The sequence below is a fragment of the Pleurodeles waltl genome, chromosome 6 (assembly GCF_031143425.1).
Source record: "Pleurodeles waltl isolate 20211129_DDA chromosome 6, aPleWal1.hap1.20221129, whole genome shotgun sequence".
In the NCBI taxonomy this organism is placed as follows: domain Eukaryota; kingdom Metazoa; phylum Chordata; class Amphibia; order Caudata; family Salamandridae; genus Pleurodeles; species Pleurodeles waltl.
Genome location: NC_090445.1, coordinates 21,463,278 through 21,487,784, shown reverse-complemented (window position 1 = coordinate 21,487,784; position 24,507 = coordinate 21,463,278). Strand labels below are relative to the sequence as shown.

Below are 24,507 nucleotides of genomic sequence, written 5' to 3'. Positions count from 1 at the left end.
ATGTTGGCGCTGCGGGCTTTTACCGGCCAGTAAAAGCCCGCAGCACTCCATTGTTTTCAATGGAGCCCCCAGCATTCCAATGTTCTAATATTCTTTTCAGCTGGTTTCACAAAAATGGCCATTGTTACTTTGCCATTTATAATGTTTATCTTTAAGTTCAAGAAGTTTTCAGAAAGGTGTAAAAGATTTAACAATTATAAATAAAACCATAATATGTGAACAGGGGATTTGGGCGAGACGACAGTTGGGGACACTATAACAGGAGGGGGCGCGCAGGTCTCTGTCAACTAAAGATGTTTTTGATTCTTCAAGAAAGAGGGAAGAAATAGCAAAACAGCCAAATGCATGCATTGCGCCACTTTGTAAATTTGGTGCAGAGGTTTTGGTCTCCTTGGGCAACATTAGCGTAAAAAAGGGATTACGTTAATGCGGCGTAAGGAGGCCCGAGGGGCTCTTAAATCTGCCCCTATGCTCCTGCTATTTTACATCAATGAAAATGCTCTACCATGAAACTCACAAAAACTGGGTCTAAAAGTCCAGCTTTGGATCCACGAAAGCTGACAAATAAATGTGCCGGCCCTGCTCAGGTTCCTGTGAGATCCATCCTTGTGGCCACGAGACACAGTAGTTGAATGAGGCAATGTTAGTGTAGGGTTTCGAGAGTCCACAACCACTGTGAGGTTAACAGTGGTCCTGCAGCCCGTACACGGGGACCCCTGCTCCACAAAGAAATTTTGAGGTACCGACACCATATCTCTGTAACCGTGGACTGTGGGGGAGCGGGAGGGTCATACAATGTGGAAGCCACTTTACCTGCAAAACCTCCCATCACAGACTCGTCCCACACCAACGGGTGCCCAAAGTTCTGAGGACAAGGGTGAGGTGAAAACGGGCGCTCCTTCATTGAGGCATCAGAGGATGATGCAATTGCTCCAGGGATTCAAAAGCAATGTGTAGCCTTGAGCTTAGCCAGTGCTTAATTTGAAAGTAATATAATCACCCTGGCCCTCGTCAGGAGGCCACCGCAGCTTGCACGACATATTGTCACTGTCAGCGCTGCCAATGGCAGTAACTACACAACTCCTAACATCACACTGCTACAAGTGTGACAATTCATACTGTTTGAGGCCCCCAAAACTATAAGAATGGCTTGGGTGTCAGGTATTAGTTGTTTACAATGTATATTGCATTAGTAAACAACTGTTGTTCTGCACATCTTTAAGTTACAAAAAAACAGCGCCTTCATGTGGCAACTGTAAAGTGCCAGCGTTGGCAATTAAATGCTGATGCCGAGCACCGGAAAACACCAGCTCAAATTAAACCCTATTCTAGTGCAGGCAAAATGAATTGTAACTGCAACAAAGGCAAATAAAATGACTGTGACAATTTTTAATGAATGTGTAAATAAACGGACATTTCCAACATAATTGATGTATACGTTTGTGGCAATTCCACCCCCTTAATGCTATTTCTAAGTACTAACATAATCTCAGCACAGCAGAAAATAAAACTGGTTTTGAGTTTTATTTGTTCACACCCACATATCTGTTTGAACAATAGAGCATGTGTTCGATATAAATTAATGTAACAATACTTTGTTTTAGCGTATTACTAAATTACTTTTAATATAATTCTATACATCACTTTTAATAATTATTAGTGCATAATAAAACAACTATTTTCTATTACTTTAGGTGGGGAATAGATTTTATTGAAACTTCCTAACAATAATTTGAATTTTATTAGTTATTAACTGTGAAGCCTGTTCAAAAAATGCATTTGGTAGTACCTTTAGTAATACTACAGTAGTACTAGTTTAGTACTACAAAATGCTGTTCAAAGACCTACAAGTGTAAATCTCCACTTTCACCCGTCCTCTCTTTTCTACGTGGAGATCCTCACACATTGACTGTGGGGTCTCCTTTTGGCAAAGTATAGGGAAAAGTAGCTGAATTTTTTTTAGATTAAATATTAATGTAAATTAATTTATATATGTATTTTAAATATAGAAAAAATAAACATGCTACAGCACTATTAACTTATTTTAAATTAAATCTTTAATTAATTGAAATATATTAAATTAAATGACACATTTTTCCTGAAGTATAAATTAAAAAATACAATCCCCACCTAATGTTAAAAAAAATATGTTATTTTATTATGCACTAATAATTATTAAAAGAGGTGTTCAAAAGCAATTAGAAATAATGTAATTATATTTTATTAAAACATATTACATTAATTTATATATTCAAAATGCTTTTTAAATATTTACAATTAGGTAATAAATATATTTCATTTTTAGATATTTCTAACATGTTTAACTATTTTAAATTGTGTAATGTTATGTAATCTCTTGTATTGAGTTTAAGTCCCTACATCCATTGTTTTCTATATATGGGAGAGAGTTTGGTGCCAGGGTTGGCCATGTGTGGTGCTGGACTCACTCCTGCCCTGAGCTGGAGTACATTTACTACTGTTTTGGGTCCCTTTTTGGTTGCAGTAAATTTAGAAGTACAGTTTGTGAATAGCAATGGGCTTACGATTTTGTGGGTAGGTGCATGTCCCTCTCTAGACCCGGACCAGTAAGTATGACCCTTTTTCCAGCTACTTCCCCTGGTCCCTCCCACATTTACTACTAAGTTGTAAACTGACATATGTGTGAATCTCCCCATACAACAGATAGGAGCAGTGGAGTGTGGAGAATTACACTTTTAGGTTTCGGAAAAGCATTTTGTGTTACGTTTAGTAGTATACCATTATAGTACGAACAAACATACTACAATATGCAGTTTGTTAATAGGCCCCAGTTATCATTTCCATCTCACAAACCACCCATCCTGAGGCCTCCTAGGGCAGATATTTCTCTGTGAGCATCTGAACATACAGGCCTCTCCTACCAGCAGTACCACCTGCACCGGGACCCCTAACTCAAGGTGATTCTCTGAGCTTACCCCCTAACACCTGTACCACCCACCCGACAGCCCTAACCCCTGGTCTTTCTTTTGCAGGTGATCCAGCGGAGAGAGGATGGCTCAGTGAACTTCTTCCGAGGATGGGATGCGTACCGGGATGGATTTGGGAAGCTGACAGGGGAGCAGTGGTTGGGTGAGTACAGCCGAGGTGCCTTGGTGTCTATGGCAAAGATCAGTCTCCCATTCCCAGGTCCTGTTCTATCCACAGCTCTTGTCTGTCGGTCAGTCGGACCACCACATCTCCTGCCTGTTGATCAGTCATACCACCACAGCTCCTGTTCCCATTTGTTCAGTCTCTCCTCCATAGCTCCAATTCCCTGTCTTCCTCCCTCAGCAGTTTCTGTTTCCTTTCTGATTTTTCTCCACCACAGCCATAGTCAGTCTGGCCTCCAAGGCAATCTGCAATGCCCGAAGGACTAGTCTGATAGGTCAGTGTATGAGTCTGTTTTTGGGCTGTTTCTATGCCTGTTTTGTGGTCTGCTGGGCTGGTTTTCACTGTTTATTTCTCTGACATTAAAACAAACATTGCCTGCAGCAACCTCAAATCCGTGTTGCCTTCCATACTTTGCAAAACACTTACACAGTGGGTCTTTACAAGCTCAAAATTACCCTGATTTGCAAATGCGGGCCACTTTTTTAAATATCTGATTTGCTAATGTGGGCCACTTTTAATTTGGTGCCGAAGTCTATTTTGTGTCCAAGTCCGAGCCTGTGCACAGCTCCTGTCCTGATTTCAGTCTGTCTGTCTCAGCTTCAGAGCTGCTGATTCAATTTCAGTCTGTCTGTCTCACCTTGAGAGGTTCTGATTCAATTTCAGTCTGTCTCACCTTGAGAGGTGCTGATTCAATTTCAGTCTGTCTCACCTTGAGAGGTGCTGATTCCATTTCAGTCTGTCTGTCTCACCTTGAGAGGTGCTGATTCAGTTTCAGTCTGTCTGTCTGTCTGTCTCACCTTGAGAGGTGCTGATTCCATTTCAGTCTGTCTGTCTCACCTTGAGAGGTGCTGATTCAATTTCTGTCTGTCTGTCTCACCTTGAGAGGTGCTGATTCCATTTCAGTCTCTCTCTCAGCTTCAGAGCTGATGATTCCATTTCAGTCTGTCTGTCTGTCTCACCTTGAGAGGTGCTGATTCCATTTCAGTCTGTTTGCCTCAGCTTCAGAGGTGCTGACACCATGTTAGTCTGTATGCCTCTCTCATCTGTCCTTGTGGCCTTCCTGAGTCACTTTCCTGACAAGGCCTCTTTATGCAGGGGGTACAGGCCGCTCTCAGTTCATTTCCCTCCCTTGTGCCCCCTACTCAGTGGTGTCTCACCCACAGTACCCTGTGTCCAGGTCTGTCTGTATGTCTCATCTGTTTCCCTCACACTTCCCTCCTTCATCGCCCATTGGTGCCCATCCCATGAATCCTGACCCTTGATGGATCTACCCCTCCCTAAAGTTAGTCTGTCCCTCTCTGCTGTTGTCTGCTGCCCCTTGCCTGACTGTCTCAGCCCCTCTCTCTCTGTTTCCTGGGTTATCTCCCCTGATGTCTCCTGCCTGTCTCTCTCTCTGGTTACTCCTGTGGTCTCTCGCATTCGCTCTCTCCCCCCTACATTCTCTCTCTCCTCCCTCCCCCCTCTCCCCTTTCCTCTTGGCCCCCAGTTATTTCTCTCCTGTGTTGAATATTTGGGTTCAGAACAACTCCCCCTCCGACCCCTCTCACGCTCTCTTCTGGGCGCCCAGCCCAGCCTGCGCGAGGCCGAGTTAATGAGTCGATGCTCAGGCGCGCGCATCTTAATTGGAATCTATCGGCGGAGGCGCAGGAGCGCGCGAGGCCGAGCCCGGCCTTCGATTAGCATTTGTCAATCAGAGTGTGGGGGGCCTGATCAGACCTCAGGCTGCTGGAGGGACCACCGCAAACCCAGGCCTGAGGGCCACTGGAGCCATGCTGTGGCGCGTCCCTCCCTGGAAGAGTCCCCTTCACCCGTCCATCTGCTCGTGTGCCCTCCCACCCCTCCATCAAAGTACTCTTCACCCTCCGTCAGCCCGTGTGCCCTCCCACCCCTCCATCAAAGTACTCTTCACCCTTCTGTCTGCCCATGTGACCTCCCACCCATCCACCAAAGTACTCTTCACCCTCCATCAGCCCGTGTGCCCTCCCACCCCTCCACCAAAGTACTCTTCACCCTCCATCAGCCCGTGTGCCCTCCCACCCCTCCATCAAAGTACTCTTCACCCTCCATCAGCCCGTGTGCCCTCCCACCCCTCCATCAAAGTCCCCTCACCCTTCCATCTACCCATGTGCCCTCCCGCCCCTCCATCAAAGTACTCTTCATCCTCCATCAGCCCGTGTGCCCTCCCACCCATCCACCAAAGTCCCCTCACCCTTCCATCTACCCATGTGCCCTCCCGCCCCTCCATCAAAGTACTCTTCACCCTCCATCAGCCCGTGTGCCCTCCCACCCATCCACCAAAGTCCCCTCACCCTTCCATCTACCCATGTGCCCTCCCGCCCCTCCATCAAAGTACTCTTCATCCTCCATCAGCCCGTGTGCCCTCCCACCCCTCCATCAAAGTACTCTTCACCCTCCATCAGCCCGTGTGCCCTCCCACCCCTCCATCAAAGTACTCTTTACCCTTCTGTCTGCCCATATGCCCTCCCACCCATCCACCAAAGTCCCCTCACCCTTCCATCTACCCATGTGCCCTCCCGCCCCTCCATCAAAGTACTCTTCATCCTCCATCAGCCCGTGTGCCCTCCCACCCCTCCATCAAAGTACTCTTCACCCTTCTGTCTGCCCATATGACCTCCCACCCATCCACCAAAGTACTCTTTACCCTTCTGTCTGCCCATATGCCCTCCCACCCATCCACCAAAGTCCCCTCACCCTTCCATCTACCCATGTGCCCTCCCGCCCCTCCATCAAAGTACTCTTCATCCTCCATCAGCCCGTGTGCCCTCCCACCCCTCCATCAAAGTACTCTTTACCCTTCTGTCTGCCCATGTGTCCTCCCACCCTTCCATCTACCCATGTGCCCTCCCACCCCTCACCCAATGTCCTCTTCGCCCTTCCACCTGCCCATGTGCCCTCCCACCCATCCACCAAAGTCCCCTCACCCTTCCATCTACCCATGTGCCCTCCCACCCCACCACTAAAGTCCACTCCACCCTTCCATCTACCCATGTGTCCTCCCACCCCTCCACCAAAGTCCTCTCACCCTTCCATTTGCCCAGGTGCACTTCCACCCCTCCCCCAAAGTACTCTTCACCCTCCATCAGCCCGTGTGCCCTCCCACCCCTCCATCAAAGTACTCTTTACCCTTCTGTCTGCCCATATGCCCTCCCACCCATCCACCAAAGTCCCCTCACCCTTCCAACTACCCATGTGCCCTCCCACCCCTCCACCAAAGTACTCTTCATCCTCCATCAGCCCGTGTGCCCTCCCACCCCTCCATCAAAGTACTCTTTACCCTTCTGTCTGCCCATATGCCCTCCCACCCATCCACCAAAGTACTCTTCACCCTCCATCAGCCCGTGTGCCCTCCCACCCCTCCACCAAAGTACTCTTCACCCTTCTGTCTGCCCATATGTCCTCCCACCCATCCACCAAAGTCCCCTCACCCTTCCATCTGCCCATGTGCCCTCCCACCCCTCCACCAAAGTCCCCTCACCCTTCCATTTACCCATGTGCCCTCCCACCCCTCCACCAAAGTACTATTCACCCTTCTGTCTGCCCATATGCCCTCCCACCCATCCACCAAAGTCCCCTCACCCTTCCATCTACCCATGTGGCCTCCCACCCCTCCACCAAAGTCCTTTCCACCCTTCCATCTTCCCGTCTGTCCTCCCACCCCTCCACCAAAGTCCTCGCATCCTTCAATTTACCCATGTGCCCTCTCACCCCTCCCCCAAAGTCCTCTCCACCCTTCCATCTACCCATGTGTCCTCCCACCACTCCCTGGAAGAGTCCTCTCCACCCTTCCATCTACCCATGTGCCCTCCCACCCCTCCCCCAATGTCCTCTTCGCCCTTTCATCTACCCATGTGCCCTCCCACCACCCCTCCCCCAAAGTCCTCTCACCCTTCCATCTGCCCATGTGTCCTCCCACCCCTCCACCAAAGTACTCTCACCCTTCCATCTGCCCATGTGCCCTCCCACCCCTCCACCAAAGTCCTCTCACCCTTCCATCTACCCATGTGCCCTCCCAACCCTCCACCAAAGCCTTCTCCACCCTTCCATCTACCCATGTGTCCTCCCACCCCTCCCTGGAAGAGTCCTCTCCACCCTTCCATCTACCCATGTGCCCTCCCACCCCTCCCCCAATGTCCTCTTCGCCCTTCAATCTGCCCATGTGCCCTCCCACCCCTCCCCCAAAGTCCTCTCACCCTTCCATCTGCCCATGTGTCCCCCCACCCCTCCACCAAAGTACTCTCACCCTTCCATCTGCCCATGTGCCCTCCCACCCCTCCACCAAAGTACTCTCACCCTTCCATTTGTCCATGTGCACTACCACCCCTCCACCAAAGTACTCTTCACCCTTCTGTCTGCCCATGTGACCTCCCACCCCTCCTCCAAAGTCCTCTCACCCTTCCATCTGCCCATGTACCCTCCCACCCCTCCACCAAAGTCCTCTCACCCTTCCATCTGCCCATGTGCCCTCCCACCCGTCCTCTCACACTCCCATCTGCCCATGTGCCCTCCCACCCCTCCACCAAAGTCCTCTCACCCTTCCATCTGCCCATGTGTCCTTCCACCCCTCACCCAAAGTCCTCTCACCCTTCCATCTACCAATGTGTCCTACCATCCCTCACACAAAGTCCTCTCACCCTTCCATCTGCCCATGTGTCCTCCCACCCCTCCACCAAAGTCCTCTCACCCTTCCATCTGCCCATGTGCCCTCCCACCCCTCCCCCAAAGTCCTCTCACCCTTCCATCTGCCCATGTGTCCTCCCGCCCCCAAAGTCCTCTCCACCCTTACATCTGCCCATGTGGCCTCCCACCCCTCCACCAAAGTCCTCTTCACCCTTCCATCTGCCCATGTGCCCTCCCACCCCTCCCCCAAACTCCTCTCACCCTCCCATCTACCCATGTGTCCTCCCACCCCTCCTTTAAAGTCCTCTCCACCCTTCCATCTCCCCATGTGCCCTCCCACCCCTCCCCCAAAGTCCTCTCCACCCTTCCATCTCCCCATGTGCCCTCCCACCCCTCCCCCAAAGTCCTCTCCACCCTTCCATCTGCCCACGTGCCCTCCCACCCCTCCCCCAAAGTCCCCTCACCCTTCCATCTGCCCATGTGTCCTCCCACCCCTCCACCAACGTCCTCTCCACCCTTCCATCTGCCCACGTGCCCTCCCACCCCTCCCCCAAAGTCCCCTCCATCCTTCCATATACCCATGTGTCCTCCCACCCCTCCCTGGAAGAGTCCTCTCAATCCTTCCATCTGCCCATGTGCCTTCCCACCACTCCACCAAAGTCCTCTCCACCCTTCTATCTACCCATGTGCACTCCCACCCCTCCCCCACTCAGTCATCATTCATCCATGCATTCACACTTCCTGATCTGCCAGCTCGCACCTGCCACAGCCCCTACCCTCCCCCCGGCTCCCTCCGCAGGGCTCCTGATGCAGAGCCCATATCACATGGAGCAGAAGGGGAGCTCAGAGGCGCCTTTGCTAAGATTGCGCCCTGCGCGGAGAGAAATGTGGCACCCTTGCTGATGGTAGTGAATTAAATAAGGCAGCAGGGGGTCCCCTTTGTGCTCAGTGGTCAGTACCTGGATGAGCAGGGACTGGCCCCTGGACACAAACATCCCTGGACCCCACTCCCTCCCCCCCAGCTCCCCTAAATCACTGATAGCTCTGCTGCCTCACGCGGACGATGGTTTTGTTGATGTGTCTCAGCAGGGGACAGAGGGGAAGGGAGGGCAAGGAAGGGGCTGAAGGGTGTTAAAAATATCACCCAGGGTGTGATAATGAAGGAGTAAAACCACTTTATGGCAAACAGAAAGGAACAGAAGGACAAGCCTGGAGTAAGATGAGAAGGCGCTGCTGTTGGCATAACCTTAATGCACACAGCTCCATGCGCCCCTCAGAATACGGGCGCCCTGTGCCTGGGCCCAGCTCATCCATGCTAAAGGCCGGCCCTAGTCATAAACTTAATGCACACAGCTCCATGCGCCCCTCAGAATACGGGCGCCCTGTGCCTGGGCCCAGCCCGCCCATGCTAAAGGCCGTCCCTGGACATAACCTTAATGCGCACAGCTCCATGCGCCCCTCAGAACACTGGCGCCCTGTGCCTGGGCCCAGCCCGCCCATGCTAAAGGCCGGCCCTAGTCATAAACTTAATGCACACAGCTCCATGCGCCCCTCAGAACACTGGCGCCCTGTGCCTGGGCCCAGCCCGCCCATGCTAAAGGCCGTCCCTGGACATAACCTTAATGCGCGCAGCTCCAGGTGCCCCTCAGAACACTGGCGCCCTGTGCCTGGGCCCAGCCCGCCCATGCTAAAGGCCGTCCCTGGACATAACCTTAATGCGCCCAGCTCCAGGTGCCCCTCAGAACACTGGCGCCCTGTGCCTGGGCCCAGCTCATCCATGCTAAAGGCCGGCCCTGGTCATAAACTTAATGCACACAGCTCCATGCGCCCCTCAGAATACGGGCGCCCTGTGCCTGGGCCCTGCCCGTCCATGCTAAAGGCCGTCCCTGGACATAGCCTTAATGCACACAGCTCCATGCGCCCCTCAGAACACTGGCGCCCTGTGCCTGGGCCCAGCTCATCCATGCTAAAGGCCGGCCCTGGTCATAAACTTAATGCACACAGCTCCATGCGCCCCTCAGAATACGGGCGCCCTGTGCCTGGGCCCTGCCCGTCCATGCTAAAGGCCGTCCCTGGACATAGCCTTAATGCACACAGCTCCATGCGCCCCTCAGAACACTGGCGCCCTGTGCCTGGGCCCAGCTCATCCATGCTAAAGGCCGGCCCTGGTCATAAACTTAATGCACACAGCTCCATGCGCCCCTCAGAATACGGGCGCCCTGTGCCTGGGCCCTGCCCGTCCATGCTAAAGGCCGTCCCTGGACATAGCCTTAATGCACACAGCTCCATGCGCCCCTCAGAACACTGGCGCCCTGTGCCTGGGCCCAGCTCATCCATGCTAAAGGCCGGCCCTGGTCATAAACTTAATGCACACAGCTCCATGCGCCCCTCAGAATACGGGCGCCCTGTGCCTGGGCCCACCTGGCCCATGATAAAGGCTGGCACTGGGCGAGTTGGAAACCTCTTCACGGAGCAGGTTTCCAGCTGGTGCAGGACCATCATTAGCACACCCATGGCCAGTGCGCGGTGTTACACCCCCTTAACAAGTGTATTATTTGGTAATTATTGGGGTACAGGTGCTTTCAGTCGGGCACTGTGAGTTCTGCCCTGGATTTCACCTGGGCTTTGTACATAAACTCACGGAGAAAAGCACAACACACATGCACTCTCTCGTCTCGGTTTCCAAAGCGCTTAAAAAATATTAGTTCTTTTGCAAAATATTGAGTTTTAAATACCCCTGACAATCCGCACGCCTCTCCATCTTCCCTGCCTCTTAAGCTGCCCTCATACCCTGCTTATCATATGATGTATTTTAGTGTGGTATGTTGGCATGAGTGTTGGAAAAGTTGAAGCTCACTCCCCCTCAGTGTTACCGACTAAGGTACGCCCCTGGTTCTGGTGGCAGCCTTGCAAGCTTCAGTGGGGTTTTTGGTGGGGTGGCTGGGGGCAGTTAGAAGTGCCTGAGGCTATACTCAGCACAAATCCCTGCCCCTTATACGTGACGTTGTGATGGAGTCACCCCTCCGTCAAGATCTAAATCAGGCCCTTAGTTTTATGTCATTCTCCCCCGCCAGGACTGATGGAGCAGTGTCAGTCTTATCTCAGGCTGTCTTCTGAATGATTGACAGGGCTGGGGCTGGATCAGTCTTATGTCAGGCTAACCTTTGACAGGCCGTTTTTGCAGGAGCAGTGCCATCCTTCTATCCAGCTGCCCTCGGGACAATTAATAGGGCTGGGGCTAGGTTAGTCATACCTCATGCTCTGCACTGAAACATGGGATTGAGTCAGTCTCACCGCAGACTGTGCATAGGAAGTAGGCCTGGGCAGAGTTCACGGAGTTCCAATCTGTGGAATTCCACCGAGTTGATTAAAAACTCTGTAGAATTCCTCAGAGGTGGAGTTCCATGACCCGCGGAGTCCTGAATGCGCCCGATCTCAGAAGCGCTAAGCCCAGGCCCAATGCTGTTTAGCACTTTTGAGATCGCGTGCATTCAGGAGAGGGCCGTAGGCAGTGAAATCTGCCGTTTCAGGCCTCTTGTGCACAGGCCTGTGTCTTGTGAGCTGCACATGGGGCAGGCTGATGCAGAAGAAGCCTGAAAAGGCAACTTTCTTTCACGGCCTATGGTGCTGGACTGAATTCAGGCCAGGGCCGTAGGCAGGGAAAGCTGCCAGGCCCCTTCTGCACCGGCTTGCCCAACAGGCTGGTGCACAAGAGGCCTGAAGCAGCAGCTTTCACTGCCTACGACCCTGGCATGAGTTCACGCCAGGGCCATAGGCAGTGAAAGAAAGCTGCTGTTTCAGTCCTTGTTAGTGCACCAGTGTGTGCAAACAAGGAAAAAAGAGAAAGTAGACGAAGACTTACCTGGGTCCTCCAGAGGGCCCTCGTCGTCCTCCGCAGCAGCCTGGCTCTCTGCCTCCCTCTGCCCCCTGCTTCTAGGCGCTTGCACTGTGTAGGTCATAACTGGGCTGCAGTGCGCACCGGGTGAGCTCTGCTCCGCTGGTGGGGGTAGCGGAGTTTTTGGGCGAACTCCGTGCTCCAAGTCGAGCGCGGAGTGCCAAAAACTCTGTTAGCTCCGCCAGCGTAGCAGAGCTCCCCGCCTACCCCTAATGGAAAGGCCCATGTCGCAGACTCACTCTCACTCCAGGTCCTCTCTGAACACAAGTACAGTGAGTGACAGGGGTATGTGTGGGATCCTTTTGCTAGACTCAGTTAGAGGTCTGTGCCAACATGTCTTTAAAAGCTCCTAGAAACAAAGCACTATAACTCTGTGAATGAACAGTACGAGTGATGCTTTTCTTTTGAAGTTACTCACTGTGTCAGTTTGTTTTATTTTGTCTCCGAGCACCACTAAAGTCACGTGTCTAAACTCTGGACCATGGACCAACCATCAGCTGTGCATGTTCACGTCTCAGCAGTTGTGGCTTGAGACCGCACGGTACAGCTGAATTTTTTTTTGTTTTTTTTTTTGCATCAGTGTGCATCACTGAGCAGGAGGGTTGTACACCACACTGAAGCATGCCTAGTGCATCTAGGCGCCTGCATGTTTACACATGAAGCTCCCAGGTCCAAACCTAGTTCACCATCCAAGACACCTGGAAGTGCCCACCAGCTAAAGTGCTGGTCTCAGCAGACCAAGGGAGGAGATGAAGGGCAGAATCTGTGACTCGGGGCTTGATTTAGAGTTAGCAGTGACGTATATATCAATATAAATCCCATTATATCCTATGGGATTTCGATTTTGATGGACAGGATATCCATCACCATTGTGACAGAGTAATCCCTCTGCCAGTCTCTAAATCAGGCCCTCAGTGTGGTCTGACGGCACGGCTCCTTCCCCGCCGGCCGTGCAGAAGGTGATCTTTGCTGGTGGTTTCTTCACAGCTCCCACAGTCTCTAGGTAGATGTGCTAATGATCCTCTCTACCAGACAGGCTCTCCCAGCAGAGAGCATGCCAGCACCCCTTCCACAGCAGGCACGGCGCCTCCTTCAAGACACCTCAACAGCACTTCTAGCAGGAAGCCTAGCCAGGTCTAGCCCTCAGTCTGCTGGGAGGTCAGTCTTCTCACCCGCACTGTGTGCGAGATCTTGAAACATGAACCATCTGTTCCTCTTCTCTGGCTGTCAGATGCCTTCTGACAGTGAAGTGTTTTGGAAACCGATTCTGTAGCCTCATTACTCCATATTCATTTTGAATGTTTAGGTCGCTGTTTTGTGTTTTTTATTCATCTATGGCACTTTGTCACAAGTGAAGTTGGTTCACACGGTCAGTGCTGTGATGGGCCGCAGATGGCGGTCAAAAGGGTTTGCAGAAATGTTCCAACTTTCTTATCAGTGGTTTTCCTCTGGCTCTAGTCCTTGGTAGAAGTTCTTGTTAAGTTTGCGGATAGTTGTCCAACAACTCAAACCTTAGATCTCTACGGAGGTCTGCCGTTCTTGTGAAGCAGGGAGCACCTGCTGCTACTGGGAAGGACTTGTTCTGTAGCGTCTGCAGAGGCTTCCTTCGGCTGGCAGCCGCTCCACACCGGCGAAGCATACGATTGAATAATTGCGGAGATTGTGGGCACCTTTCTCGCCCTAGGCATCCACCTATTCCTCAGAAGTGGGTACAATGCCGTCAGTTTGACTGATGCTTCCTGACGTCTTCTCAATGTGGTTTCTCCAGTTCAGTTTGGAGTCGTGTCACCCCCAGGTAGGAGCTGATGTTTTCCCACATTATCTCCTCTCCTTTGAGGAAGATCTGTGAATGTTTTTTGTTCTGCTTTCTGGTGAATAAAGTTGCTGTGTTTTTTCTTGTACTGATGGTTACCAGCCGGTCACTGTACCATCCGGAGATTCTGTTGAGTGATGTTTCAAAGTTCTTAGCCACTTCCTGTGCACTGAAAACTTGAGAGATGGTTGCAACATCATCGGCGTGAAGAGCAAGATCTATTGTTTGTAAATAGATTAAAGAGAAATGGTCCACGAATTGATCCCTTAGGCACTCCAGCAAGAATAGGGCGTACTATTGAACATTCCTCTCATGCCGCCATGTGAAAGATGCGTTCTGCCAGGTAGCTTGGAAACGAGCTTACTAAGCTTGTAGATCAGTCCTGTGTGCCGTAAGCTTGTAGATCAGTCCTGTGTGCCGTAAGCTCGTAGATCAGTCCTGTGTGCCTTACTTGGTCAAATGCTTTGGCTACGTACAGGAAGACGGCTCCAGCTGATTTGTTGATGTTAAATCCATGGCTAATAATGTCCACAACTCTCAGAAGTTGATGGTTTGTTGAGTGTTTTTTCTGAACCCAAACCTTTCCTTGGCGAGAAGGTTTTTGCTTCATGTACAGTTGCTGAGTTACCTCTTCGAAGAGGTTTGAGGCCAGATAGAAGACTTACAAGGTGGTAGTTTGCGGGATCCCTTAGTAGTTTCCCAGTCTTCGGGAATACCACGACTCTTGCTTCTTTCCAGGCTTTACGGAAGCACTGGTCCTGGATCCACCCATTGAAGATCTCAGGAAGAAGATCACTGCGGTATTTAGGAGCATCTCAATGGCTTGGTTGGTTATTCTGTCTTTTCTTGGAGCCTTGTTGTTTTTCAGTTTCTTTACCAGGGCTCGTATTTCATCCCTTGAGCATTCCTCAAAGGTTGGAGCTTCTGTTTCTGGTGGCTGCTCCGGGTGATGCTTGGAGACATCGTGTTCTACGTCTGCTACCAGTTTGCTGACCTGGTTGGGCCTGAAGGGTGCCTCTAGTGTGTCAGGAAGGACCTCAGCCTTGTCTCCGCGGCTGCATGCCAGGTGAGTATTTCCTTGTACCAGTGGGTTTGGTGCCTTTTTTCCAGTCAGGCATCGGGTCATTGTTCAGAGGGTTGTCGGAGTCCTTTAAGCTAGATGTGGCTGCTTCCCATTTTTCACCTCTGTACTTATTGGTGTCCTCTGCAGTTTTGTCAGCATGTTGTACTTCTTCAGCAGCGCAGGGGTGCGATACTTGTGTCTTCCTGCCCTGTTTTTTCAGCTAGTGACTGCTTGATGCTGTTCGGGAGGTTGTAGATGGAACTGCAGTGGGGTTTCTGTTGATGAACACTGCATTCAATACCTTTACACAGATTGTAGTGAAATGCCCAAGCCGTGAGAGGTGTGGGGGCCTGGGGGCTGGAGGGGGGCTGGTAGCATCTCCTCCTGCGTAAAAAGTCTGTCCCTTCACTACAATGTGTGATGTCACCACCGCCAGCCCCCCCAAAAAACAGGTAATGAGGGCAGTAACCACTCTCTCAGGGTGCAGGGTGTCTGCCCTTAACCCCAGAACTACGGGGGTCCCAAACCTTTTAACACAGAGGCCTCCTAGTGAGTAGCCATGAGTGTGGGGGTCACAGGGGGGGAAATCAAACACCTGGTGCACCCACGGAAAGCCACCTGGGCCGCATGGTCTCCAGCTCTCCATCCAGATGGTGTGCTGATCTCTGAGGCTGAGCCCAGTGCTTAATTTGTAAACAAAAAAGAGGGCCAGGGCTCTCCTTAGGAGGACACTGCATGCCACACCACCCATTGTCCCTCCCAGCACTGCCAGGGACAGAACCAACACAACTAATAACCATCACACTCCATGTGTGACAATTCAGACTTGTAACGCTAACTAAAAGTAACTAACACCTGCCGCACAAGCTATCTTTGTTTCTTTGGGTGGCAGTTCTTAGTCATTTTTAATGTGTACTGTATTACTGAACCACTGGTGTGCTCATCACAAAATCAAACACTGCCACCATGTGGCAGGTTGCTAGTAGTGCTGGTGCCAACCACTGGAGGCCACCGGCTCAAATTAAGCACTGGCCGAGGCACAGTCAGTCTTATCCCAAGTTGTCCTCAGAAACATCAATAGTGTTTGGGAAGAGTTACACTTATGTCAGGTTGACCTCTGAATAACCAGTGGTGTTGAGGCAAAATCAGGGTCATGTCGGGCTGACCTCTGAATAACCAGTAGGGCCGGGGCAGAGTCAGGATAATTTCACACTGACATCTGAAGAGCTTATAATGGGCTAAGGTAGAATCCGCGTCAGGCCAAGCTCACCCATGAAAGGCCATTAGGGCTAGGGAGGGCTCAGTCTCATGCCAGGCTCACCCAGGAAAGGCCCATGGGGTTGGAGAAGGCTCAGTCACATGTCAGGCTCACCCAGGAAAGGTCCATGGGTTTGGGGAGGGCTCAGTCACATGTCAGGCTCACCCAGGAAGGCCCAAGGCTCAGTCACATGCCAGGCTCACCCAGGAAGGGCCCATAGGGTTGGGGAAGGCTCAGTCACATGTCAGGCTTACCCAGGAAGGCCCAAGGCTCCATCACATGCCAGGCTCACCCAGGAGAGGCCCAGAGGGCTGGGGAACGCTCCGTCACATGCCAGGCTCACCCAGGAAAGGTCTGTAGGGTTGGGGAGGGCTCAGTCACATGCCAGGCTCACCCATGAAAGGCCCCAGGCTCCATCACATGCCAGGCTCACCCAGGAAAGGCCCATGGGGTTGGGGAAGGCTCAGTCACATGTCAGGGTCACCCAGGAAGGCTGTTGCAGGAGGGTGGGGCTGGTTCCATCTCAGGTTAGCACCCAAGACCTGCGCTTCTCAGAGCCACTGGCCTCTTAGAAGGTTCCAGAGCTCCCTCTTGGGGTTCCCCTCTGTGGAAGGATTTGATAAAACGGGACTGAAGGGAAGGAGGTGGATTTGCAGAGTGGGACTGAAATTGTATATTTTAAAATAGGACGTCGGCGCCAGGACCAGAGAGGGGAGGCAGAGGCGGACCCCACTCTCACAGGCTCCCTCAGACCCAAGCCCCCCGCTCATGATTAGAACCCACATGGAGGGGGGTGGGTGTAAAACTGGAAGAGGGTTGAGAACACACACAGGACACGAAACAGCTCAAAATTAATAAGAACTTTAATTAACACCCCACTCCGAGGGCAGGAAATCAGTCAAATGCAGAGCATTCAATATATAGACAGGAAGAAAGAAGAGAGGGAGTGAGAGGGAAGGAGGAAGAGAAGAAAAGATGGGGAGAGAGGGAGAGGGGGCAGGAGCAAGAGAAAGAAACAGAGAGAAGAAGGAAGAGGTGCAGAGAGGGAAGGAGGAAGAGGAGAAAAGAGAAGGAGTGAGAGAGGAAGAGGAGAAAAGAGGAAGAGAAGGAGTGAGAGGGAAGGAGGAAGAGAAGGAGTGGGAGGGAAGGAGGAAGAGAAGAAAAGAGGAATAGAGGGGGAGAGACGGCAGGAGCAAGAGAAAGAAACAGAGAGAAGAAGGAAGATGGGCAGAGAGGGAAGGAGGAAGAGAAAAAAGAGAAGGAGTGAGAGAGAAGGAGGAAGAGAAGAAAGGTAGAGAAGGAGTGAGAGGGAAGGAGGAAGAGAAGGAGTGAGAGGGAAGGAGGAAAAGAACAAAAGAGGAATAGAGGGGGAGAGACGGCAGGAGCAAGAGAAAAAATTGAGAGTATAAGGAAGAGGGGCAGAGAGGGAAGGAGGAAGAGAAGAAAAGAGGAAGAGAGGGGGAAATACGGCAGGAGCAAGAGAAAGAAATAGAGAGAAGAAGGAAGAGGGGCAGAGAGGGAACGAGGAAGAGAAGGAGTGAGAGGGAAGGAGGAAGAGAAGAAAAGAGGAAGACAGGAGAAGTAGTGAGAGGGAAGGAAGAAGAGAAGAAAAGAGGAAGAGAGGTGGAGAGGTGGCAGAAGCAAGAGAAAGAAACAGAGAGAAGAAGGAAGAGGGGCAGAGAGGGAAGGAGGAAGAGAAGGAGTGAGAGAGAAGGAGGAAGAGAAGAAAGAGGAAGAGAAGTAGTGAGAGGGAAGGAAGAAGAGAAGAAAAGAGGAAGAGAGGGGGAGAGGCGGCAGGAGCAAGAGAAAAAAACAGAGAGAAGAAAGAAGAGGGGCAGAGAGGGAAGGAGGAAGAGAAGAAAAGAGGAAGAGAATGAGAGAGGGAAGGACAAAGAGAAGAAAAGAGGAAGATAGGGGGAGAGAGGGCAGGAGCAAGAAAAAGAAACAGAGAAAAGAAGGAAGAGGGGCAGAGAGGGAAGGAGGAAGAGAAAAAAGAGAAGGAGGAAGAGAAGAAAAGAGGAAGAGAAGGAGTGAGAGGGGAGGAGGAAGAAGTGAGAAGGAGGAACAGAAGGAAATAGAGGGAAGGAGGAAGAGAAGGGCAGCGAGGGAAGGGGGAAGAGAAGGAAAGAGGGAAGAAGTAAGAGAAGGAAAGAGAGGGAAAGAGGAAGAGGAAGAGGGAAGAGGAAGAGAAGAAAAGTGGAAGAGAGGGAGAGGAGGAAGTAGAAAGAGAAGGAAAAAGAGGAAGGAGGAAAAGGAGGTGAAAGAAGGAATAAAAGAAGGAAACAGAGAAATATGAAGAGAAGGAGAGAGAGGGAAGGAGGAAGGGAAGAGATGGAAATGGGAAGAGAAGGAGACAGAGAGTGAGGAAGAGAAGAAAGCAGGGGGAAGGAGGAAGAGAGCGGCAGAGAGAAAAAGAGGAAGAGAAGGAAACAGAGGGTACGAGGAAGAGAGGGGGACAGTCAAAGGAGGAAGAAAGGGGGGAGAAGTAGAAAGAAGGAAAGAAAAGGACAAGGGGAGAAGGGGAGGAGAGGAAAGAGAAGGAAATAGAGCGAAGAAAGAAGAGAAGGAAAGAGGGAAAATAGGGAACAGGAAGAGAAAGAAAGATGAAAGAGAGTAAAGGAGGAAGAGAAACAAGGAGTGGGAAGGGGGAAGAGGAGGAAAGAAGAAAGAGTCTGAGGGAGGAAGAGAAGGAAAGATGAAAGAGAGCACACAAGTCAGACCACCTACCTCCTCCTCTGTCCTAGGTCTTAAACACAGCAGCATGGCTGGCACCAACACACAGGTCAGACACCTACCCCCTTTCACTGTCCATGGCCTTGCACACAGCAGAATGGCTGGCATCAGAACATAGGTAAGACACCTACGCCTTCCTCTGTCCAGGGTCCTGCGCACAGCAGCATGGCTGGCACCAACATACAGGTCAGACACCTACCCCTTCCTCTGTCAAGGGTCCTGAACATAGTAGCATGGCTGGTGACAACACACAGGTCAGACACCTACCACTTCCACTGACCAGGGTCCTGAAATCAGAAGCATGGCTGGCACCAGCATACAGGTCAGACACATACCCCTTCCTCTGTCGAGGGTCCTGAACATAGCAGCACGGCTGGTGACAACACACAGGTCAGACACCTATCCCTTACACTGCCCAAGGTCCTGCGCACAGCAGCATGGCTGGCACTAGCATACAGGTCAAACACCTACCCCTTCCTCTGTCCATGGTCCTGAACATAGCAACATGGCTGATGCCAACATCCAGGTCAGACCACCTAACCATTCCACTGTCCAGGGTCCTGAACACAGCAGCATGGATGACATCAGCACACAGGTCAGACACCTACCCACTTCCTCTGTCCATGATCCTGAACACAGCAGCGGGCTGGTGCCAGCACACAGGGCAGACACCTACCCCCTTTCACTGTCCAGGGTCCTGCACACAGCAGAATGGCTGGTGTTAACACAAAGGTCAGACACCTACCCCTTCCACTGTCCAGGGTCCTGCACACAGCACACAGGTCAGACCTCCTACCCCTCTCCCGGGTCCTAAACCACCTCTTGATGGACTGGAAGCCCTGAGATACCAAAAGCTCACACCGGAAGTGAAGGTCTTCACCAGAACTCCCGGAAGCGGCTGTCGCCAGGGGGCAGACAGGCCTCCTAAACAAGGAAACCTCATGCTCGGACCCGGAAACTCAACAAACAGAAACAGGGAGGAGAGGGGAGGGGGCAAAGGGGAGAGCGAAACGAAATGAGGGGGACAGAATAAGGAGAGCAGAGGGAAAGGAGGGAAGGGCACGCAGGGACGAGTGAAATGAAGTGATGAAGAGAGAGGACAAAGAGGAAGCAAAAGAAGGGTACGGAAGGATGAGAGAAGGGACGTGAGAGGGGAGGAGGGAAGAGAAGGGAAGTGAGAGGGGAGGGAAGAGAGAAGGGAAGTGGGAGGGGGGAGGGAAGAGAGAAGGGAAGTGAGAGGGGAGGAGGGAAGAGAAGGGAAGTGAGAGGGGAGGAGGGAAGGGAGAAGGGAAGTGTGAGGTGGAGGGAAGAGAAGGGAAGTGAGAGGGGAGGAGGGAGGAGGGAAGAGAGAAGGAAAGTGAGAGGAGAGGAGGGGAGGAGGGAAGAGAAGGGAAGTGAGAGGGGAGGAGGGAAGAGAAGGGAAGTGAGAGGGAAGAGAGAAGGGAAGTGGGGGGGAGAGAGAAGGGAAGTGAGAGGGGAGGAGGGAAGAGAAGGGAAGTGAGAGGGGAGGAGGGAAGGGAAAAGGGAAGTGTGAGGTGGAGGGAAGAGAAGGGAAGTGAGAGGGGAGGAGGGAGGAGGGAAGAAAGAAGGAAAGTGAGAGGGGAGGAGGGGAGGGGAGGAGGGAAGAGAAGGGAAGTGAGAGGGGAGGAGAGAAGAGAGAAGGGAAGTGAGAGGGAAGGAGGGAAGAAAGAAGGGAAGTGAGAGGAGAGGAGCGAAGAGAAGGGAAATGAGAGGGGAGGAGAGAGAGAAGGGAAGTGAGAGGGGAGGAGAGAAAGAAGGGAAGTGAGAGGGGAGGAGGGAAGAGAGAAGGGAAGTGAGAGAGAAGGAGGGAAGAGAAGGGAAGTGAAAGGGGAGAAGGGAAGAGAAGGGAAGTGAGAGGAGAGGAGGGAAGAGAAGGGAAGTGAGAGGGGAGGAGGGAAGAGAGAAGGGAAGTGAGAGGAGAGGAGGGAAGAGAAGAGAAGTGAGAGGGGAGGAGGGAAGAATACAGAAAGGAGATGGAAAGACGTACAAGGAAGCAAGTATCTAGAAAGCTCCAGCGAGGGGTGGGGGGCAGACGAAATAGTGGGAGAAAGAGGGCAGGTGGATGGGGACGTGACGAAGAAAGAAAGAGAACAGGCAAACATGGGAGCCAAATAGTTGGGGAGAGACCAAATAAGTTAGAGAAAAAAGGTGAAAAGGAGATGAAAAGAAAGTAGACCCCAGAGGAGGGCAGAGCAAAGCTGAAGGGAGAGTAGAGGCGGAGAGAAGAAGAGCAGGAGAGAAGCGACGGTGAGAAGAGCAGAAAGAGGTGGGCAGGGAAAAGACACGACGTCACCACTAGAGGAGAGAGAAGAGGGGTAGGAGGAGGAGGGGTGAAGGGGAAGGAAGGAGAAAGAGAGCAGGAGGAGAGACAAAGATACTGGAGGGCTAGGCTGCAGGTGGAGAAGAAGTGAGACCTGTAGCATTTAGTGCAAGGGAAAGAGATGGAAAGAGGACGGAGGAAGGGTGGAGAGGGAGTTGGAGGAGAGGAAGGGAGGGAGAAAGGAAGGAAAGACTGAGACAAGGACTGCGGAGAGAAAGGAAGATAGAGGGGAAGGGGGAGAGAAGAAGTATGAGGAAGGAAGGAGGGAACAGACGAAGAAAGGGAGGAAGGGCAGAGAGATGGGATAGAGTGGGAGAAGGGAACAAGAAGGGAGGAAGACTGCTGCATGAAAGAGAGAAGGGAGGAAGGGAGGGCAGGCAGCTGCAGGAGAAGACAGGAGGGACAGTGGGGTCGAGGGGAGGAAAGGAGGGAGGACAGACAGTGGGGTCGAGGGGACGAAGGGAGGGCAGACAGTGGGGTCGAGGGGAGGAAGGGAGGGCAGACAGTGGGGAGGAAGGGAGGGCAGGCAGTGGGGCCGAGGGCAGGAGGACAGACAGTGGGGTCAAGGGGAGGGAGGAGGGCAGACAGTGGGGTCGAGGGGAGGAAGGGAGGGCAGGCAGTGGGGCCGGGGAGAGGAAGGGAGGGAGGGCAGACAGCGGGGTCTAGGGGAGGGAGGGAGGGCAGACAGTGGGGCCGAGGGGAGAAAGGGAGGGCAGACAGTGGGGCCGGAGAGAGGAAGGGAGGGCAGACCGTGGGGCCGGGGGGAGGAAGGGAGGGCAGACAGTGGGGTCGAGGGGAGGAAGCGAGGGCAGACAGTGGGTCCGGAGAGAGTAAGGGACGGCAGACAGTGGGGCCGAGGGGAGGAAAGGAGGGCAGGAGGGCAGACAGTGGGGCCGAGGGGAGGGCAGGAGGGCAGACAGTGGGGCCGAGTGGGGGGGGGGGCAGGTGGGCAGACAGTAGGGCAGAGGGGAGAAAGGGAGGGCAGACAGCTGCAGGAGAAGACAGGAGGGACAGTGGGGTCGAGGGGAGGAAAGGAGGGAGGACAGACAGTGGGGTCGAGGGGACGAAGGGAGGGCAGACAGTGGGGTCGAGGGGAGGAAGGGAGGGCAAACAGTGGGGAGGAAGGGAGGGCAGGCAGTGGGGCAGAGGGGAGGAAGGGAGGGCAGACAGTGGGGAGGAAGGGAGGGCAGGCAGTGGGGCCGAGGGGAGGGCAGACAGTGGGGAGGAAGGGAGGGCAGACAGTGGGGCCGGAGAGAGGAAGGGAGGGCAGACAGTGGGGTCGAGGGGAGGAAGGGAGGGCAGACAGTGGGGCCGGGGGAAGGAAGGGAGGGCAGACAGTGGGGCCGGGGGGAGGAAGGGAGGGCAGACAGTGGGGCCGAGGGGAGGGAGGAGGGCAGACAGTGGGGTCGAGGGGAGGAAGGGAGGGAAGGGAGGGCAGGAGGGCAGACAGTGGGGCCGAGGGCAGGAGGACAGACAGTGGGGTCAAGGGGAGGGAGGAGGGCAGACAGTGGGGTCGAGGGGAGGAAGGGAGGGCAGGCAGTGGGGCCGGGGAGAGGAAGGGAGGGAGGGCAGACAGCGGGGTCTAGGGGAGGGAGGGAGGGCAGACAGTGGGGCCGAGGGGAGAAAGGGAGGGCAGACAGTGGGGCCGGAGAGAGGAAGGGAGGGCAGACCGTGGGGCCGGGGGGAGGAAGGGAGGGCAGACAGTGGGGTCGAGGGGAGGAAGCGAGGGCAGACAGTGGGTCCGGAGAGAGTAAGGGACGGCAGACAGTGGGGCCGAGGGGAGGAAAGGAGGGCAGGAGGGCAGACAGTGGGGCCGAGGGGAGGGCAGGAGGGCAGACAGTGGGGCCGAGTGGGGGGGGGGGCAGGTGGGCAGACAGTAGGGCAGAGGGGAGAAAGGGAGGGCAGACAGTGGGGACGAGGGGAGGAAGGGAGGGTAGGAGAGGAGGGCAGACAGTGTGGCCGAGGGAGGGCAAGAGGGTAGACAGTGGGGTCGAGGGGAGGAAGGGAGGGCAGACAGTGGGGCCGAGGGGAGGAAGGGAGGGCAGACAGTGGGGCCAAGGGAAGGGCAGGAGGGCAGACAGTGGGGCCGAGGGGAGGAAGAGAGGGAGGGAGGGCAGACAGTGGGGTCGAGGGGAGGGAGGGCAGGCAGTGGGGCCGAGGGGAGGAAGGGAGGGCAGACAGTGGGGCTGGAGGGAGGAAGGGAGGGCAGACAGTGGGGCCGGGGGGGGGTAGGGAGGGCAGGCAGTGGGGTCTAGGGGAGGAAGGGAGGGCAGGCAGTGGGGAGGAGAGGAGGGCAGGCAGTGGGGAGGAGGGGAGGGCAGACAGTGGGGCCGGGGGGAGGAAGGGCAGACAGTGGGGCCGGAGAGAGGAAGGGAATGCAGACAGTGGGGCCGAGGGGAGGAAGGGAGGGCAGGAGGGCAGACAGTGGGGCCGAGGGGAGGGCAGGTGGGCAGACAGTAGGGCAGAGGGGAGAAAGGGAGGGCAGACAGTGGGGCCAAGGGGAGGAAGGGAGGGCAGGAGGGCAGATAGTGGGGCCGAGGGGAGGGCAGGAGGGCAGACAGTGGGGTCGAGGGGAGGAAGGGAGGGCAGGCAGTGGGGCCGAGGGGACGAAGGGAGGGCAGACAGTGGGGCCGGGGGGAGGAAGGGAGGGCAGGCAGTGGGGATGAGGGGAGGGCAGGCAGTGGGGTCAAGGGGAGGAGGAGAGGGCAGACTGTGGGGCCGGGGGGAGGAAGGGAGGGCAGACAGTGGGGCCGGAGAGAGGAAGGGAGTGCAGACAGTGGGGCCGAGGGAAGGAAGGAGGGGCAGACAGTGGGACCGAGGGGAGGAAGGGAGGGCAGACAGCGGGCCGGGGGGGGGGAGGAAGGGAGGGCAGACAGTGGGGTCGAGGGGAGGAAGGGAGGGCAGACAGTGGGGCCGAGGGGAGGAAGGGGGGCAGACAGTGGGGCCGGAGAGAGGAAGTGAGGGCAGACAGTGGGGCCGGAGGGGAGGAAGGGAGGGCAGACAGTGGGGCCGAGGGGAGGAAGGGAGGGCAGACAGTGGGGCCGAGGGGAGGAAGGCAGGGCAGACAGTGGGGTCAAGGGGAGGGCAGAAAGTGGGGCCGAGGGGAGGAAGGGAGTATAGACAGTGGGGCCGAGGGAAGGAAGGGGGGAAGACAGTGGGACCGACGGGAGGGCAGACAGTGGGGTCGGAGAGAGGAAGGGAGGGCAGACAGTGGGGCCTGGGGGAGGAAGGGAGGGTAGACAGTGGGGTCGAGGGGAGGGAGGGAGGGCAGACAGTGGGGTCGGAGAGAGGAAGGGAGGGCAGACAGTGGGGCCGGGGGGCTGGGGAAGGGAGGGCAGACAGTGGGGTCGAGGGGAGGAAGGGAGGGCAGACAGTGGGGCCGAGGGGAGGAAGGGAGGGCAGACAGTGGGGTCGAGGGGAGGAAGGGGGGGCAGATAGTGGGGTTGAGGGGAGGAGGGGAGGGCAGACAGTGGGGTCGAGGGGAGGGAGGGAGGGAGGGCAGACAGTGGGGTCGGGGAGAGGAAGGGAGGGCAGACAGTGGGGCCGGGGGGGGGGGAGGAAGGGAGGGCAGACAGTGGGGACGAGGGGAGGGCAGACGGTGGGGCCGAGGGGAGGGCAGACAGTGGGGCCGAGGAGA

General features: G+C 54.2%; 1 protein-coding gene across 1 annotated transcript in view; it reads left to right on the top strand.

The window, feature by feature from the left end:
- The window catches only part of FIBCD1 (fibrinogen C domain containing 1), a 498,989-nt gene that overhangs the window by 357,862 nt on the left and 116,620 nt on the right, over window positions 1–24,507 (top strand). The window contains exon 6 of the mRNA XM_069237071.1: window positions 3,012–3,108. Within this exon, the coding sequence (XP_069093172.1) occupies window positions 3,012–3,108 (97 nt within the window). The remainder of the gene's footprint in view (window positions 1–3,011; window positions 3,109–24,507) is intronic.